Source organism: Vombatus ursinus, unplaced genomic scaffold, assembly GCF_900497805.2.
Source record: "Vombatus ursinus unplaced genomic scaffold, bare-nosed wombat genome assembly UNPS02014798.1, whole genome shotgun sequence".
Lineage (NCBI taxonomy): Eukaryota > Metazoa > Chordata > Mammalia > Diprotodontia > Vombatidae > Vombatus > Vombatus ursinus.
In genome coordinates this window covers 66,073,860-66,089,910 of record NW_020954576.1, presented here as the reverse complement: position 1 = coordinate 66,089,910, position 16,051 = coordinate 66,073,860, and the positions used below count along the sequence as shown (strand labels likewise).

The 16,051-nt window shown below is 37.1% G+C and overlaps 1 protein-coding gene across 1 annotated transcript in view; it reads right to left on the bottom strand.

Moving 5' to 3' along the window:
- Nucleotides 1–2,970: 2,970 nt before the first annotated feature.
- The window catches only part of LOC114049505 (ectodysplasin-A receptor-associated adapter protein-like), an 84,420-nt gene continuing 71,339 nt past the window's right edge, over nt 2,971–16,051 (bottom strand). Inside the window, 2 exon segments of the mRNA XM_027870746.1 lie at nt 2,971–3,602; nt 13,233–13,278. Of these exon segments, the coding sequence (XP_027726547.1) occupies nt 3,223–3,602; nt 13,233–13,278 (426 nt within the window). The 3' untranslated portion in view covers nt 2,971–3,222.

Below are 16,051 nucleotides of genomic sequence, written 5' to 3'. Positions count from 1 at the left end.
AAATGAAAAGATAAAGACAACTTTTGGTCTACATCCTGTTTAACTCAGTTAAGATTTCTGGCCTAACTTAAGAAAGGAAAGGTAATCTAGATCATTTCATGAGGTGTCTATAAAATGACTTAATACAGGCCATACCCAACTAATAAAAGGGCTGTGTATGTTACAAAAATTCATTTGTAAGTGGATTGTTTGGGGCTGAATACATTTTCCCAGGGAATTGATGTCCCATATGGTGGATTCCCATGTTAGTTCACAATTACCTATAATATACCTAAAGAAGAGTATTATACTAATACTACTGTACTATTTGTATCACACCTAACAATGCACTGGCAGTATTTCTATGGAAAAAATGTACCACACAGACTCCCCTTATTTCCACTTAACGCCCTAACAAGACAACAGAGATTCAACCTCTTTACATCTGCTGGATATTAGGGTCTGGGGCTCCCACAGAACCCAGTCTATGATGGTGGCTCCAGCAAGGTTGGATTTAGGGAAGGCTGAGGAATGGAAATATGGGTTTTGGAATGTCAGTGGCTGAGAAGGTAGGATAGGGACCATGATGAATAAATTCATATGCTACAGATCCGGCCACCAGGACAAAGTGAAAACCTGGAAATGGGGTTGACTAAATGTGAGTCTAAGGCAGCACGGAGTCTACAGTAGTGAGGAAAAATGTGAAGGAAATCTCCTGGAATAGTGGAGAGGGAAGGGAAATTCCTGTGCCCATGCAGCAGAGAAGGGCATTTTACAAAGGGGTTGGAAGTATGTTGAAGAGAGTCTATATTCTAAAAACCTAATACCTTAAGAAGGCTAAAGGGACATCAGAGGCAATGAGAATCTAGCTTGTGAGTAAGGTCCATACCTGGATCTATGTTACTCTTTATGCACCATTGACTTTTTAGTTTCATATACTTACAAGGTCTATAATGAATACCAATTACAATTACATTTTCCTTCAATAAACTGTAGGAAGAAGTATGAGAAAATCATATTTAGGTTAAACAGGCACCCAGAGGGGAACCTTCACTTAAATGCTCAGCATAGAGCCTATTCCATTATCACCATTCAATAAAAATTCAACAAATAGTTTATCGGTTCTGTTTAACAACTTATTAAGCATCTATCTTTTAAAATTACATTACATTGTAAATTGTTTCAATCACATCTTATAGTAACTCTAACCAGGGAAAAAAGTGAGTTGGGAATAATAAAGAATGGATCAGAAATTTTAGGGATTGTCTCTTCTATTTTAAAGTTAAAGTTCATCTTGCCATGGTGGAGTTGATTAAATTAGCAATATTAGGCTCTAAATGAAAACTATCATAAGGCATTGTTATAAAGAGTGTTGGTAGCTTAGCAAACTTTATTGATGTTGAAAGGCACTGTACTTCAAAAAAAGAAAAAGAAAAAAGTGTTAGTCTCAGGGCTTTGGGTACCTAATTTTGACTCTTGGCCTTTATTTTTACATATATATATTATATATGTATATTTATAATATACATATATATATAAAATTTGGACTGAGCTGAATATCAGATATCAGATTGAACTGCCCTAATATGTATTAAGCCCAGAACTAAATCTAAATATTTATACTTCAAAAAATGAACTAGTTTTTGTTTTTCCCTAAAAAACACATTACTACTGCCTAATTAATCAGTCCTGCTCAGATGATAATTTGGTATACTGGGAAAAGCACTGGACTGGGAGTCAGAGCATTTAGGGTCTAATACACTCTGTGATCCTGGGCAAATGATCTAATCTTTTGGGGCCTCAATTTCCTAATTTGTAAAATGAAGGGCTAGGAGGCAGCATGGTACAATGGAAAGAGTCAGAGGAAGTGGGTTTGACGTCCTATTGTGCTTGTGTTCCCCATGGGCAACACAGGAACTTAACTAGATCTTTGTCTAAAGTTCTTTGTCTAAAATAAGGGGTTAGAACTAGGCTACCTCTCAGGTTCCTTTTAGCTCTTAAGGCTAGATGACATTCTTGATTCTTTCTAGCTCTATTGTTCTGTGATTCTGTGAGAGGTGATGCCATCTATTCCCTCTAAGGAATAAAGAAAAGATGATAGTTTGAGGAACTGGGCAGCCTTTCCATAGCATCTATATAGACTCAGTGTAGCTTCTATGTTTTTTTCTAAGCCATCAAGCCAGAATACTGAAAAAGTCTCTGAGCTAAGCCATTAATTAACTTGGTTGGATTCCTGGATTCTCTTTCTCACTGGTGGAGGTTTTTACTTCTTAGCTAAGTGCTTTTATAGTGTTGCTAGGGCGTGTCTTAGCTGGTACAAGAGATGCTAGAGATAGCTATGTTTTTATGAGAGGTCAATGGATCCATATTGACCTCTTAATGGAGTCTTAAAACTTTTCACTAGCAAAACACTCCGTCTCAGTCTCATGTGGAAGATGCAAAAATGAGTATTATAATAATTTAAAATAATTCATAGCTAAAATTAGAGCATTTTGAAAGCCACTGATGGAAAACTCTCCTTCTAGAGTGCAAATACCTAGAACTAGGTTCTTGCTCTAGGGCTTTGCTCTGACCTCTACAGTATTTATTTGTATTTTTAAAAAAATTTCTTTCTTTGAAAAGGTGAGCAAATAACATCTATATTTAGATCCCTGAAAGGGCACAATGGTATTAAATGATACTAGATGGGCATATCAACTGAAGGCAACCTCAAGATGATAGTAATATCCCGGTAAATGGACCTTATAGCACCTTACAGTGGATGAGCAACAATGATATGAAAATAAAATGGAGCAATCGTTTAATGGTGTTTGGCCTCCAAGCAATGGAAATCAGGGCTTTTGATGGCAGACACTGTATGTGATTCCTTTGGGGTCATCAACAGCTTTGGGGCCTGGGAATTGTTATTATAGTCTATATCATTAAAGGCAATGGATAATCTGATTTTATGACGAAACAAAAGCATTTTGCTTATAGGGATTGGCTACTACATGAGCTTGCCTACCACTTTATTTTATCCTCCTGAAGTTCTGGATTCAAACATTAAATCAAAATACAGATGTGCAAACACACATACAATAACAACAACAAAAACCAAACCATAAACTGCATAGAGGGAGACAAATGTCATCTTTTTTGAAGTAAACACTTAAAAAAAAGCGAGAATGTCCTGTACTCCCTCCATCCCAAGCTACAGTGGTTTTTTAATGTCCAAAGAACCAATGGAATAATGGAAGAAAGTGTTTAAAAGTGATTATGGTAGGCTCCATGCCCTCTCTTTGGCCATTCCTCTTCCACCCACCTCCGCAAGACTTTTTCCACATCGACTCTATGATAGAGCCTACACAGCTCAATCAGTTGATCCACAGTTTTGTGACTATTCCGGAGCAGGAACTCCAAGGTAGGACTCCGTTGTTTCTGTTCCAGAAAACACAATTCATCATAGTGCATTCCCCATTTGCTTGCAAAATTTCTCCAGTTTTTTACTGTTGGGTGACACGGATCCAGCTTTATTCTGATCACATCTAACAAGTCCTCGTCGTTGAGCAAGTCACTGATGTTGGGGGCCTGGGGTGAGCATAAGGAACATGTGCAATTTTCTTGGCAAGTGCTGTTCTTTATATCTGTAGGGGAGAAATAGTAAGTTCCAGTAAGTCAACAAGAAAACCACACACAGGTGGGTTTTTTGCTTCCTTTTTTGAGACTGGTTTTCCCCATCTCACTCAGGCTGGAATGGCTGCAAGAGCTACTGATGGGCCTACTCCCACGTGGATCAACCAGAGAGCTTTGATCTGCTCCATTTCCAATCTAGAATGGTTTGCCCCTTCTTGGGCAGCCTGGTGGCCCCCCACTCCTGGGAGCTCACCATATTGGCAGTGGACTTAGTATGGATGCTCTACTGGCTTAGCTCGCTGCAGCTAAGAATTTCTGAGCTCAAGAGATCCATTAGCCTTAGTCTCTCTCTGATATCAGAAGTTATAGGTGTGCCTCAACACGCCTGGCTATCTCTTCTAGCTTTAATTCCACTATACTCTGAGTTGTCAGTGGCATTCAAATAAACATGACATGCGATAGTCAAGGAAAATGAATATTTCCAGCATTTTTTTTTACTAGATCTATGATTTCCTCAATGTGGGGGAACTCCAGGGAGGAACTTCCTCTACAGCCAGAACAAACCATCATTCACTTCAGCCCCCTCATTTTATAGAGAAGGAAAGGGAGACCTGGAGAAATTAAAGGTCATATTGTCAGTATGTATCAGAAATGAGACTTGAACCCAGGTCTTCTCTATTCCAAGTCCAGCTCGTTATTTATCACACCATGCTGCCACTGTTTTCTGCACATGTATATAATGGAGATGCATATTATAAATAATGGCTATATAATGGAAATATATATATATACACCTATTTGGCTATTATGGATATATATGCACATATATTATATGTATCCATAATATCCAATACATATGTGTATATGTGTATGTATCTCCTTTTACATACCCAGGAATTTGCATTCCTCTACAATGAGGTTGCCAAACTATAACCACCTGTTTTTGTATTGCATGAGAGCTGAAAACAGTTTTTACTTTAAATAATATTTCATCATATTTAAATATGTAAAAACAATTTTTAGCTCTCAGGCAGTACAAATGCAGGCAAATGGCCCTCTAGCCAGAGGTGACTCCATGAGGATCAGCTGCTGTCCCAATAATGAGGAAGGGTTTGCCCTTAACTAGCCACAATCCCCTTCCTTCTTCCCCCCCACTTTTTTTTGTGTGAGGCAATCGGGGTTAAGTGACTTGCCCAAGGTCACACAGCTAGTATGTGTCAAGTGTTTGGTCTGAGGCTGGATTTGAATTCAGGTCCTCCTGACTTCAGGGCCAGTGCTTTATCCACCGCACCACCTAACTGCCCCTAAACCACTTCCTTCTTAAGAACTTCAAGGATCATACTCCCTTCCTTGACAGAGATGGCCAATCCTCTATGAGTCAACAGATAGATGGTCATTGGGAGTTGCTGTGGCCAAAAACCTTCATCCCTTTGTGGCCGCCCTGGCAATGAGTTTCTTTGAACTTAGCTAGGCTGGTCCTCAGATGACAGAAGTATGGTTGGTTTGCTGCTGGGTCTGTATGTAAAGCCTTTTTTTCCTTGGTAAGATGTGCCTGTCAGATCTTGTATGCTGCTGGCACAGCCTTCCAAGTTCAGGAGTAACTTCCATGGCACAATTAGGCATCAGAGGAGGACTCTGGCAGAAGAACCCCTTTCCTGGTCCTTTTATAACTTTTTCAGAGTAACTAGTAACATGCATTTGTGAGATAGTTGGACTGAGTTAGGAATTCCCAAAAGGGTTTTCTCTGAACTAAGATAAATTGCCCATCTGTATATCAAAGTTACCCTCATTAGCACCATGCTCTACCCCATCTGAACTAACCAGCCCAGGCATGTACATAGCCCCACTCCTCCCTGCCCCATCCCCCTTCCAATTTTAAAGTCAAGCCTGACAGCTTTTAAATGCCAAACACGGTACTTTAGGGTGTAAATGACTGAAAAACCCTTAAACAGTTTTTTAAAAACATACACACAAACTTGAAAATCCACCCTGTACACATATTTGAAAATGAGTGATAATTGACAATGTCAAAATACTGATTTTAAAAAAATTATGGCCAATTTATCATTCTTCTGTTTTTTCTTCACCCATGGGGCTCTCTTTGAAGCCGAGCCAAAACTTTAGCTATGTACATGGGATGAGAATCAGGCTGAAAAAAAAGAGAAAAAAGAAACCCAACAGCTGTAGATTCTTCTCCCATATAAAAACACAATTCTTCTGCAGCTTGAGTTTTCTGATTCAATGCAAGACAGTATTCACATATGGGATGCTTTTTACGTTGAAGGTACATTTAAGTATCTTACTGAGAGGATGAAGGAAAATGGAGCTAGTTGGTGATCGTGGTTGGCAAGCAATTCACACCTGCTAACTTTAGTTATCTCTACATAACCAGGGCAAAGAAGCTAACTCTGCCACAATACTCTGAAACATCTAAAAGATTCCACTTGGGTCAGGTTAAAATTGTGATCGACTATTAAGGCATTAGCTCCTGTCCATGTGAGTAGAGGCCACAAGGACCCTTAGTGAATATCACATCTCGTTCTGGCCTCTCTAACTGGAAGAAATAGGTATCTCAGAGTGACATATTTTATGATTCCTCTCTGAAGCCATGCTAGACCCTTCCAAGTTACTAATGCCTCCCTTCTACTCACAAAAGCACTTTGCCTTCTCATGTAGTGGCAGGGATAAGGCCTGGATCTATGATTCCACTGGAACAGGAAACTCCCTCTACCAATGAAGGTCAGCACCTTCTTTGCCTGGGATGTACTGAAAAGTTTTTGGTTCACAGCCTGTATGCTTTGGTCTTCCTGGTTCTGAGGTCACCCTCCCCACTCTATTCATGATGCCACATTATCTCTCTTATCATTATCATGTGTTACTTTACACTACTGTTACTTGATAATATGTACTTTATATATATTTGTTGTACTTTGATTTGGCTGTAATCTCCCCAGGGACAGAGACCATGTTTAAAATGTGTACCTCCTCCACCATTTTGCAAAGAGGGGCACTTTGCATAATGGTCAATGTTCTGGGAAGACTGGATATCTGTAAAAGTAATTCTAGTTTGAATAGTGCTTGGGCCCCTAGGGAAGAGTTTTGTTAAGAGAGAATTGATAAATGGTGCTGTGGCACTTGATATATGATATATTCATATATATATATATATATATATTTGTTAATCAGAATGGACTAAAAGATTGGAAAATAACAACACTGAGGAACACCAACATCCAAAGATTAAGTAGCTTAAAGAGAGAAATCTTCTTCAAGTAAATGAAATAAATACACAGAAAATCACCCTTATCTTCATGAGTGGCAGAGAAAGGAGACACAGACTTCAGCTGTAATGTAAGAGATTTAGGTTAGATGTAGGACAGAACTTCCCAACAATGAGAGTTACATAAGATCAGAATGAACTAATAAGGGGTATTATCAAATTTATTCTAGAAGCCTTTAAAAGTAGTATTGATGCCCATCACTGCAAGATTATGTATAATGTTGTGTGAATATGGTGTAAAAGTTTTAAATAATCTCTTCTGGCTATGTACTTGTATGATTCTATGCTACCTTTGTTTTTATATTCAAGAAAAAGAAATAAGAAAGGAAAAGAATAATCCAGTTATTAATGTGTTAGTAGAAGTACTTTAAATCTTCATTTTGTAAGATAATTTTATTTCTTTAAGTCACTGGTGAGAGCATGCACTAGTTTCGGTTTAAAAAGGCATGATGAGCCAAAAGAGTGATTGCCTTTGTGGGTTTTGTTTTGTTCTTTGTACTTCAATCACTAAATTGACAAACCAGTTAGTATATTGGAATTCACTTGAGCTGGCAACATCAGTGAATTTAAAGCAGCTCGTAAGAGTCATAGACTATAATTAGCCCCTCTGAGGGGTGTGGGAGGTGGAACATGTTTTATCTACCAGATACATTTTGTCCTGCCATACTTAAAAAACCCATCATGTAAAGTCACACATGAAAGGATAGAGTGGGTAATGCCAAAAGGAAAAAATAATAATGGGGGAGGGGCGATTTGGAAATCACAAAATCCAAGTCAATCGACAATTTTAATGAATGTTAATATGTTGGATAATTGTCTAAAGTCATGCAAAATTTTATTAGCAGGTAGAAAAGGCACTCATTAATTGTTCATTGATTATGATTTCTATTTTCCTCAAGTAATAGGACAAATTCATTATTATTGCTTAAAGAGATGTTAGAACCTAAAGGAAAAATGATGATGAGAGAAAAGGTGTTAGTGCTTAATAATACATAAACAGAGGTATTTTTGGAAAACAGCAGAGAATTCATTGAAGGGGTAGATTTAGATTCAAAGGGGTAGGTGCTCTTTGAATTTTTTTAAAGTTGATATTAAAGGAATGAGGCTACTAATGGTCAAAACTCATCTGGATTCTATAATAACAATCACCTAAACAGGGTCTCCTCCCCATTATCTAGTTTTGCTATGGCCTGGTGCCCCCCCCCATTTTGAACTTTGAAGCTGAAAGCAAGAATAATTCCCACCATTCACATATTAGGCAGAGAATTAATTAACCCTTATTAAGTACAGAAGATACGATGGACATTTCTTATAATAAGCCAAAACTCTGAGAAGATTTGATACCTATGACACTAGTTTGAATACTATTTGGGAATATAAAGAAGGATTAGAAAGAGAATATTGAGAATAGTATTGTGGTAATCTATGATAGGGCAGTTAAGTGACACAAGTGAATGAAGTTCTGAGCCTGGAGTCCAGAAGATTCATCTTGAGTTCAAATATGGCCTTAGACACTTACTAGCTGTGTGACTTTAGGCAAGTCATTTAACCTTGTTTGCCTCAGTTTCCTCATCTGTAAAATGAGCTGGAGAAGGAAATGGCAAATCACTCCAGTATCTTTGCCAAGAAAACCCCAAATGGAATCACAAAGAGTTGGACGTGACCGAAAAGCGACTGAACAAAGAAAACAACAAATCTATCATAAGGAGAGAGATTTACAGAAATTCTCTAACCTATGGTTGAGTGACTTGCCACAGTACAGTTAGGTAGGTAAACCATAAGGGCTATTATATGCTTGTTATTTAGATGAGAGAGAAATGTCTTACATTTTCTACATTTGGAAAGTCTGCCTATGCCATCTGTCTATCTAAATCCAGCTCAAATGGATTTTTATAAGATTTTACATCAAGATCAAATTGTCCCCTATGGATATATACACCCAAGTATGGTAGAAATCTTTATAAAATTAAAAACTGGAAATATCATGCATATCCACTGCGGAGTAGGGTGGAGTAGGGTATTAAGCATCGGACTTAAGAGTCAATTAGAGCTGACTTTGAATCCTATCTCAGATACTTACTAGCTGTATGGTCCTGGGAAAGTTATTGAACTTCTTGGGTCTTATTTTCCTCATATCTGAAATAAGGGCGGAGGTGAACATGATGAACTCAGAGGTCCTCGACAGCACTTACAATTATGATCCTGACTTCCAATCTTTGTCTTTTTTGGAAGCGAGGTAAACTACAGGGTGCTTAAACTAGCTTAAAATGGAACTAAGACTTTTGGGACACCCTGCACTGCATTATAGGGGTAGAAAGAGAATACTGACAAATTCTAAATTTCATTGTAATTGCCAGAGATAAAAGACCTTGTTAAATCTTTTCTCCCTTTGCTACCCATTATATTGTAACCTGCTTCAGGTAAGGAACTATCTTGCTAGTTTTTATTTGTATCATCAACGCTTAGCACAGTACCTGACACATTTCAAACATTTAAGTTTCCCTCTGTCTCTGTCTCTCTCTCTCCTCTCCCTTTTTCTCTCTCTCTCCTCTCCCCCTTTCAATCTTTTGCTCTCTCATTCCATTTTAGAAAACACACGATGAGAATCCATTTTCATGGGGTATAGAGTTTTAAATGAAAGGCACAATGAACATATATAAAGAGAGGAACAGGACCTGTGATTTCACTGGCATAGGGAACTCCCAGGTGAGGAAACTCTCTCTACCAATGCAAGTGGACACCTTCACTTCAGTTGACAGTCTTGGAAAATTACCTAGATTATGGAGAGGTTAAAAAATAACTTGTCCATGGTCACATAGCTAGTATGTGTCAGGGGTGATCCTTGATACCAGGTCATTCTGACTCTGAGGCCAGCTTTCTATCCCTAAATCACACTTCCTGTCAATGTACTATAGCATCACAGAGTATACAGCATGTAAATGTCATTTTTTAAAGGACAGACACAGGAGAAGAACAAAAAGGATGAAATAATAAAGTTGCTGGTCTCTGGTCAATATCGCAAAAAGTTCTCTCCAACAAATCTTGACTAGAAACTCTTGAGCCTATTTATATTACTTCTGTCCTTGCTTAATTCAATTATTCAAGTATTAGGGAACTCTAATTTAACAGGCACTTTCCCAGGTAGAATGGGGCCTGGAAGGCCTTCTAGAGAGCACGCTTCTATCAAAATGGTATGGTTATTTGCTTCAAAAATAATGAGTCATCTTTCATTATTTAGAATATTACTTTAAATGACAGTTTGGAATTATGACTTGAGCATTCATGCCTGTACTATTTTTCAAATGAAAAAAAATCTGAACCAACTATACAAGAGTGGAAGATGTTTCCCAGTGCTCACGTAATTCAGAAAATTGCTGAATGTATTATTTTTTAGGTGCTGCCTTGGTGGAAATTTACACCTTTATGAGGGATTCAGGCACCAAATATGCATGCAGTTAGAAGCAACTAGTAAGATCTAATGTAAAATCAGACTGCATTTAGCTTTTTTTTTTTTTGGCTTGCAGACTGCAAAATACTGGTCAATTAACAGTTAATTGGGCATTTGAACAAGACTCAGAAATCACAAAGGTCATTATTAATTGTGCCTAGAAAATGGTTGCAATCAGGATGTTGGCAGTGGATCACAGATTAAGTTAATAGATCTACTTGCAGGTGAGATGCTCTTTTATCTTGCATGTTCCGGCTGCTAGAGAACTATTACCATGTGGGTGTTTCCCAGAACTTTATAGAGGCACTGAAGCACAATTGTTAGATCTCAAACCACTCCTAGTGATGCTCCCCAGGTTAACTGAGGCTGGAGCTGAGACATCTGACAACTTAAAAAAAAGATGTGGTTAGCATTCAGCATTTTTATATTGGGGTTTTTGGAGACAGAGTCGATGGATGACAAAATGATCCTTTGGCATATATTAAAAAAAAGATGTAGTTAGCATTTTTATATTGGGGACTTTGGAGAAGTCAAAGTCTATGGATGAGAAAATGTTTCTTTATCATATATAAGATACTTTAAATTTTAAAGGACTTGTAAAATGAAATGTATCTGTGTATCAAAGTTGAGTTAACTATTTTTCATTACGGATGTGCAAGCACACAGCTTTTCTCTGTGTGGTTTCCAATGTGGTTGATAGCAAAACTATTTAAATGCCACTTCATGGTTTTGACAAATTAACTGTCTAGTCATGTGTGCACACACAACAGATGCAGTCGCTACGTTGAGAGCTGGAAGGTGATAAAGAATTATTCTTATCATAATCTCAACCCAGCAACAGGAGGCCAGTTTGGTGTGCTTATAGAAGGACATGGGGAAGAGAGACACAGAAGCGGCAAACATGGATAGGCTACAAGTTGCATCACTGGAGGGAGTACCCATATTGATGAGATAAAAAATGATTTTTTTTTTTTTATCCAGAAGAAACTGGCTTACCAGCTCTGGTGGGTTTCTTAATAGCTTAGGGTCGACATTATGAATATTGATTTTTCTAATGGTACTATTTATTTCTACATCATATAACCCAAAGTGACTGACTTTTCGGGGTTTTATGTCAGTATTTTAATTCTCATCTTTCTCCCATCTCATAGTCAATCAGGCTTTCATTTCCAACTAGACTACTGTCTAGCAATCTTCACCCTTCCCCATCTCTCAACTCCAATGAGCTGCTTCTAATCTGTTAAGGATTGTGAAAGATCATTTGCAGATCATCAAAAAATACACTAGGAAAAATCATAAGCTCGAGAGGTGGAAAGGATCTGAGAGACCGTCTATTAACCTATTTTAGGTCCAATTAACCTATTTTTACAATTGAGGAAACCAAGGCTCAGAGAAGTTAATTTATTTACACTCTCTCCCTTCTCAAATTATCCTTACTCATTTATGAATGAGTCATATCCCCCAACAGAATATAAGATGCCTGAAGGCAGTGTTTTCTAGGTGGTCCAGTGGACAGAGCACTGGACCTGGAGTCAGAAAGACCTGAGTTTGAATATTGCCTTAGATCCTTACTGTGTCACCCCAAACAAGTTACTAACCTGTATTTGACTCAATTTCCTCATCTGTAAAATAGAGATGATAATAGCACTTACTTTTCAGGGTTGTTGTGAGGATGAAATGAGATAACACATGTAAAAGACTATTATTGTGTTATTTATTATTCCCAGCACTTCGAAAATGCCTTGCACATAAGCAGGAGCTTAATAAATGTTTGTTGAGTTAAACTGAATTACTCAAAGTCATACAGATAGTAACTGGGGGTAGAGGTGCAATCAGGATTTGAACCCAAGTCTTCTAATTCCAAGATTCAATGCTCTTTCCACTAACAGCACATTGCCTTTTAGTAGTGAATTTAAGATTAAGATTGTCTCTTAAAATTTATATGATACATCCACAAAAGTTTGCTCCACTGTAATCAATTTTTTTCATTGTGATTTATTTAATGACTTAGTTTAAAATAAGTTTGGGCTTGTCTGTAAAAAAAAAAGAAAGAAAGAAGGAAAGAAGAAGGAAAGAAAGAAAGAAAGAAAGAAAGAAAGAAAAAGAAAGAAAGAAAGGACTATGTGGACAAAGATTAAGTCTTGCTTTCATATGTAGACAAACATCAACCAAGCTATTTCAGGGATCTTGGAGGCTACTAACTTATTATAGAAAACCCAAAGGGAGTTAAAAACTGAAATTAACACATAACATAGTGAGTCAAACTGGCACTGCCAAATAATTTTAAGGCTGTTCAATTTTAAAAGTTCACTGTCTCTAAGAGTTTTTATCTTAAATTTTATCTTTTGTAATTTTTATCTTAATGTAAGTTAGCTACAGGCACATGCCGCATGTCTAGGTGGTGTAGTGGATACAGTGCCCAGCTTGGAGTCAGGAAGACATCTTCCTGAGTTCAAATTTGGCCTCAGACACTTAGTAGGCTAAGTGACCCTGGACAAGTCACTTCACTCTATTTGCCTCAGTTTCCTCAGCTATCAGATGAGCTGGAGAAGGAAATGGCAAACCACTCCAGTATCTTTGCCAAAAAAAAACCAAACCTTAAATGGGGTCGGGAAAAGTCAGACATGACTGAAATGATTGAACAATAACAACAATCTCTGATCCTAGATCCAGAGTTCTTTTCTTACACTGTGATGATGCCTCCTTGAGGACAAGACATTTGAAACTTCACATTAGAATAAACCAAGTTTTAGCAAATGGTAGTTTGGCAATTTCTCAAAATATTTCTTTCTGTTTTACAGATTCGTTTTCAGTTGGAAAACATTATTTTGTCAAATCCTTTTTTCTTTTCCTAAAACTGGCACGTTTTAAGCTGTCATTGCAGCTTAGACATCATTAAGGCCAAAAGGTTACCTGAAAGTGGATCCCCAGTACTGTCTGGATAGCCATTTTCTTCTTGCTGCAAACAAAAACAGCAAACTTTATTAAACTTACACGTACTATTGAACAAAGCTAATGATAATTATCCTAGCTAATCAGCAAGATGGCTATAAAATGTAGAATTTTGTTATAGGTTAATATATACTATATAAGGGAGAAAACATAGATAATTAATCTTCAATGATGTAAAATATATTTTAAATTTAAAGGATATATCCTTTTTAAACAAAAATTAAAGCATGAGTCGCTTAATTTTCTTTTTACATTATAGACAAGGGTATGCTTTCCAAAAAAACTCACAGGACATACTTTTAAGTTCAATCTACATTATTAACACTTTTCTTAAGTGACAATCATCTAAACAATAAATCATGCCCTGATTTGTAGAGTTTGCTGATTTCTTTTTTTCTCTTTCTTTCTTTCTTTTTTTTTGGCTAGGCAATGGGGTTAAGTAACTTGCCTTGGGTCACACAGCTAGCAAGTGTTATGTGTCTGAGGCCAGATTTGAACTCAAGAGTTTGCTGATTTCTAAGGTGTAAACACTCACAGTGAAAATCTAACAATCAGCTAACCAGTCAGAGCTGTCTCCAAAATAGAACATTGCTTATTTAATTATTTATACATGTTCTACCATATTGCCTTTCACCATAAATAAAATGTTTCTCATATATACTCACATACACACACACACATATATATACACACACATAAATATACATACACACATATTTAATATATTATAAATATATAAAATATATTTAAATATATAAATATGTAAAATATATAAATATATGTATGTATATATTATGTATGCACGCATGGATATATGAGTTGTACATAATATAACATTTACATGTATTTATATATTTTTACATATTTGTAGATTTGAATATATTTTATATATCATATATGTATGTATATATGTGTGTAAACATATGCATGTATATGTGGAGAGAAAGAGAAAGAATAATCTGGACCATATTATGGGTCCTAACTTAATGTAGTTTATTTTTATTTTAAAAGATTTTTAAAAAAATGTTTTTAATTCTAGTGTATCCCAGTCTCAGCATATTCAAAAGCAACACATTTATGATAAATTCACCTCAGTACAAAGCCCCCTTCTCTGTAGTACCCATTCCTCTTCCACCTGTGGTGAACAGAAGGACCAAAACCAAACAAAACCAAACAAAAAACTACACCTCCAATTGTTAGACAAGAGAATGCATTTTGCCAAAGAATTTGGAGGAAGAAAGGGGCACTAGTCTTTAAGACTATCAAAAACAAAAAAAGATCATACATCTATTCTAAAACTAGAAGGGGCCTTTGAGGTCAAGTCCAGTGCTCTCATTTTGTAGAAAAGGAAAGTGAGACCCAGCAATATCACAGTGACTTTAACCCAAGGTTGGAAGGAAAAGGGACTGAATCAGACTTGGAGCCCAGCTCTTCATTTGCCAAATGCCGTCTTTCCATTAACAAAATTTGAGTGGGGGACGTCTCCAATATAGTTCTTTCCAGAGACAAGGCTTTGTGTTTTATAACCTCTAGGGAACTGGACAACTAGGACAGCTAGTCTTAACGAGCTGTGTGATCTTGAATAGGTTGCTTAGCCTCTCTGAGATGCTGATTCCTAATCTATAAAACAAAGGGGTTGGCCGACATGATCTTAGGTCATTCCTTCCAGCACTAAAAATCTATAATTTGATGCCCTTTGCTATTAGCTCCAACTTGAGAGACTATTTTTAAGACAGGAAGGGGAACAAGAATGTATTAAGTGCCTTACAATTACGATCTCACTTGATCCTTAAATTTGCAGTTGTACTTACATCTGTGTTTCAGCTTCAGTATTAACATCAAGGTTCTTATTTTTATTACTTAGGATTATAGCATCATGGGAAAAGCTGGGGAAGGGAGCTCAAGAAATTATCAAGTCCAATGCCTTGTCTCTAGAAGGAGCTATATCGAAGACATTTCACAAAAGATTTGTTCATGGAAAGACCCCTGCATTTGACATAAGAGAAGCTGGACTCCAAGGCTAGTGCAGTCCCCTTTCCTTCTGACCTTGGGTTAAAATCACTGTAACCTTCCTGGGCCTCATTTTCCTTTCTCTACAAAACGAGAAAATTGGATTTGACCTCTAAGGTCCCTTCTAGCTCTAAATCTACGATTTTTTTTTCCTTAACAGTCTTCAAAGAAGACTCGCCCCCTTTTCTTCCTCTAAACTCTTTGATAAATGCATTCACATGTCTAACAGTTGGAGAGGTGTTTTGTGTGTGTGACTTTTTTTTTAAATGACTCACCTGCTTCAACTAAATCTCCTCCCCTCAAAACTGTCTTTAGTGGACTAAAGAAAAACTCCTCGCTGTCACTCATGCAATATCTTTTCATGAACTTGAAGGCTGTAATTTCCCCTCAGCCCCTCCAGCCTAGTAGCATTTTTTTGTAATGTGTACAGAGACAGTTGCTGAAGAAACAGAATAGATCCTTTTCCATCTGACCTTTTAGCTCTATACAAAGCTAAACATGTACATTCTAAAATTTTAGGGACCTCATTCACCAGGTCATGCAGAGGCCTGCCTTTTCACATCTTGCATGGTTTCAGAAACTGAGGATCATGGTACATTGATTTTTTCCATCTTAGTTATGGTTTCCTTACCACCACTGAATTTAAAACTTGGGCTGAAGGAATGGAAGCAGGAACTTTCTAAGGTAATGTTAAGAGACATGAATGGTTAGCACTTGTTCACATTTCATAGTAGCATTTTTGTAGCTTTTTTTAAAGGTTCACGAAGTAC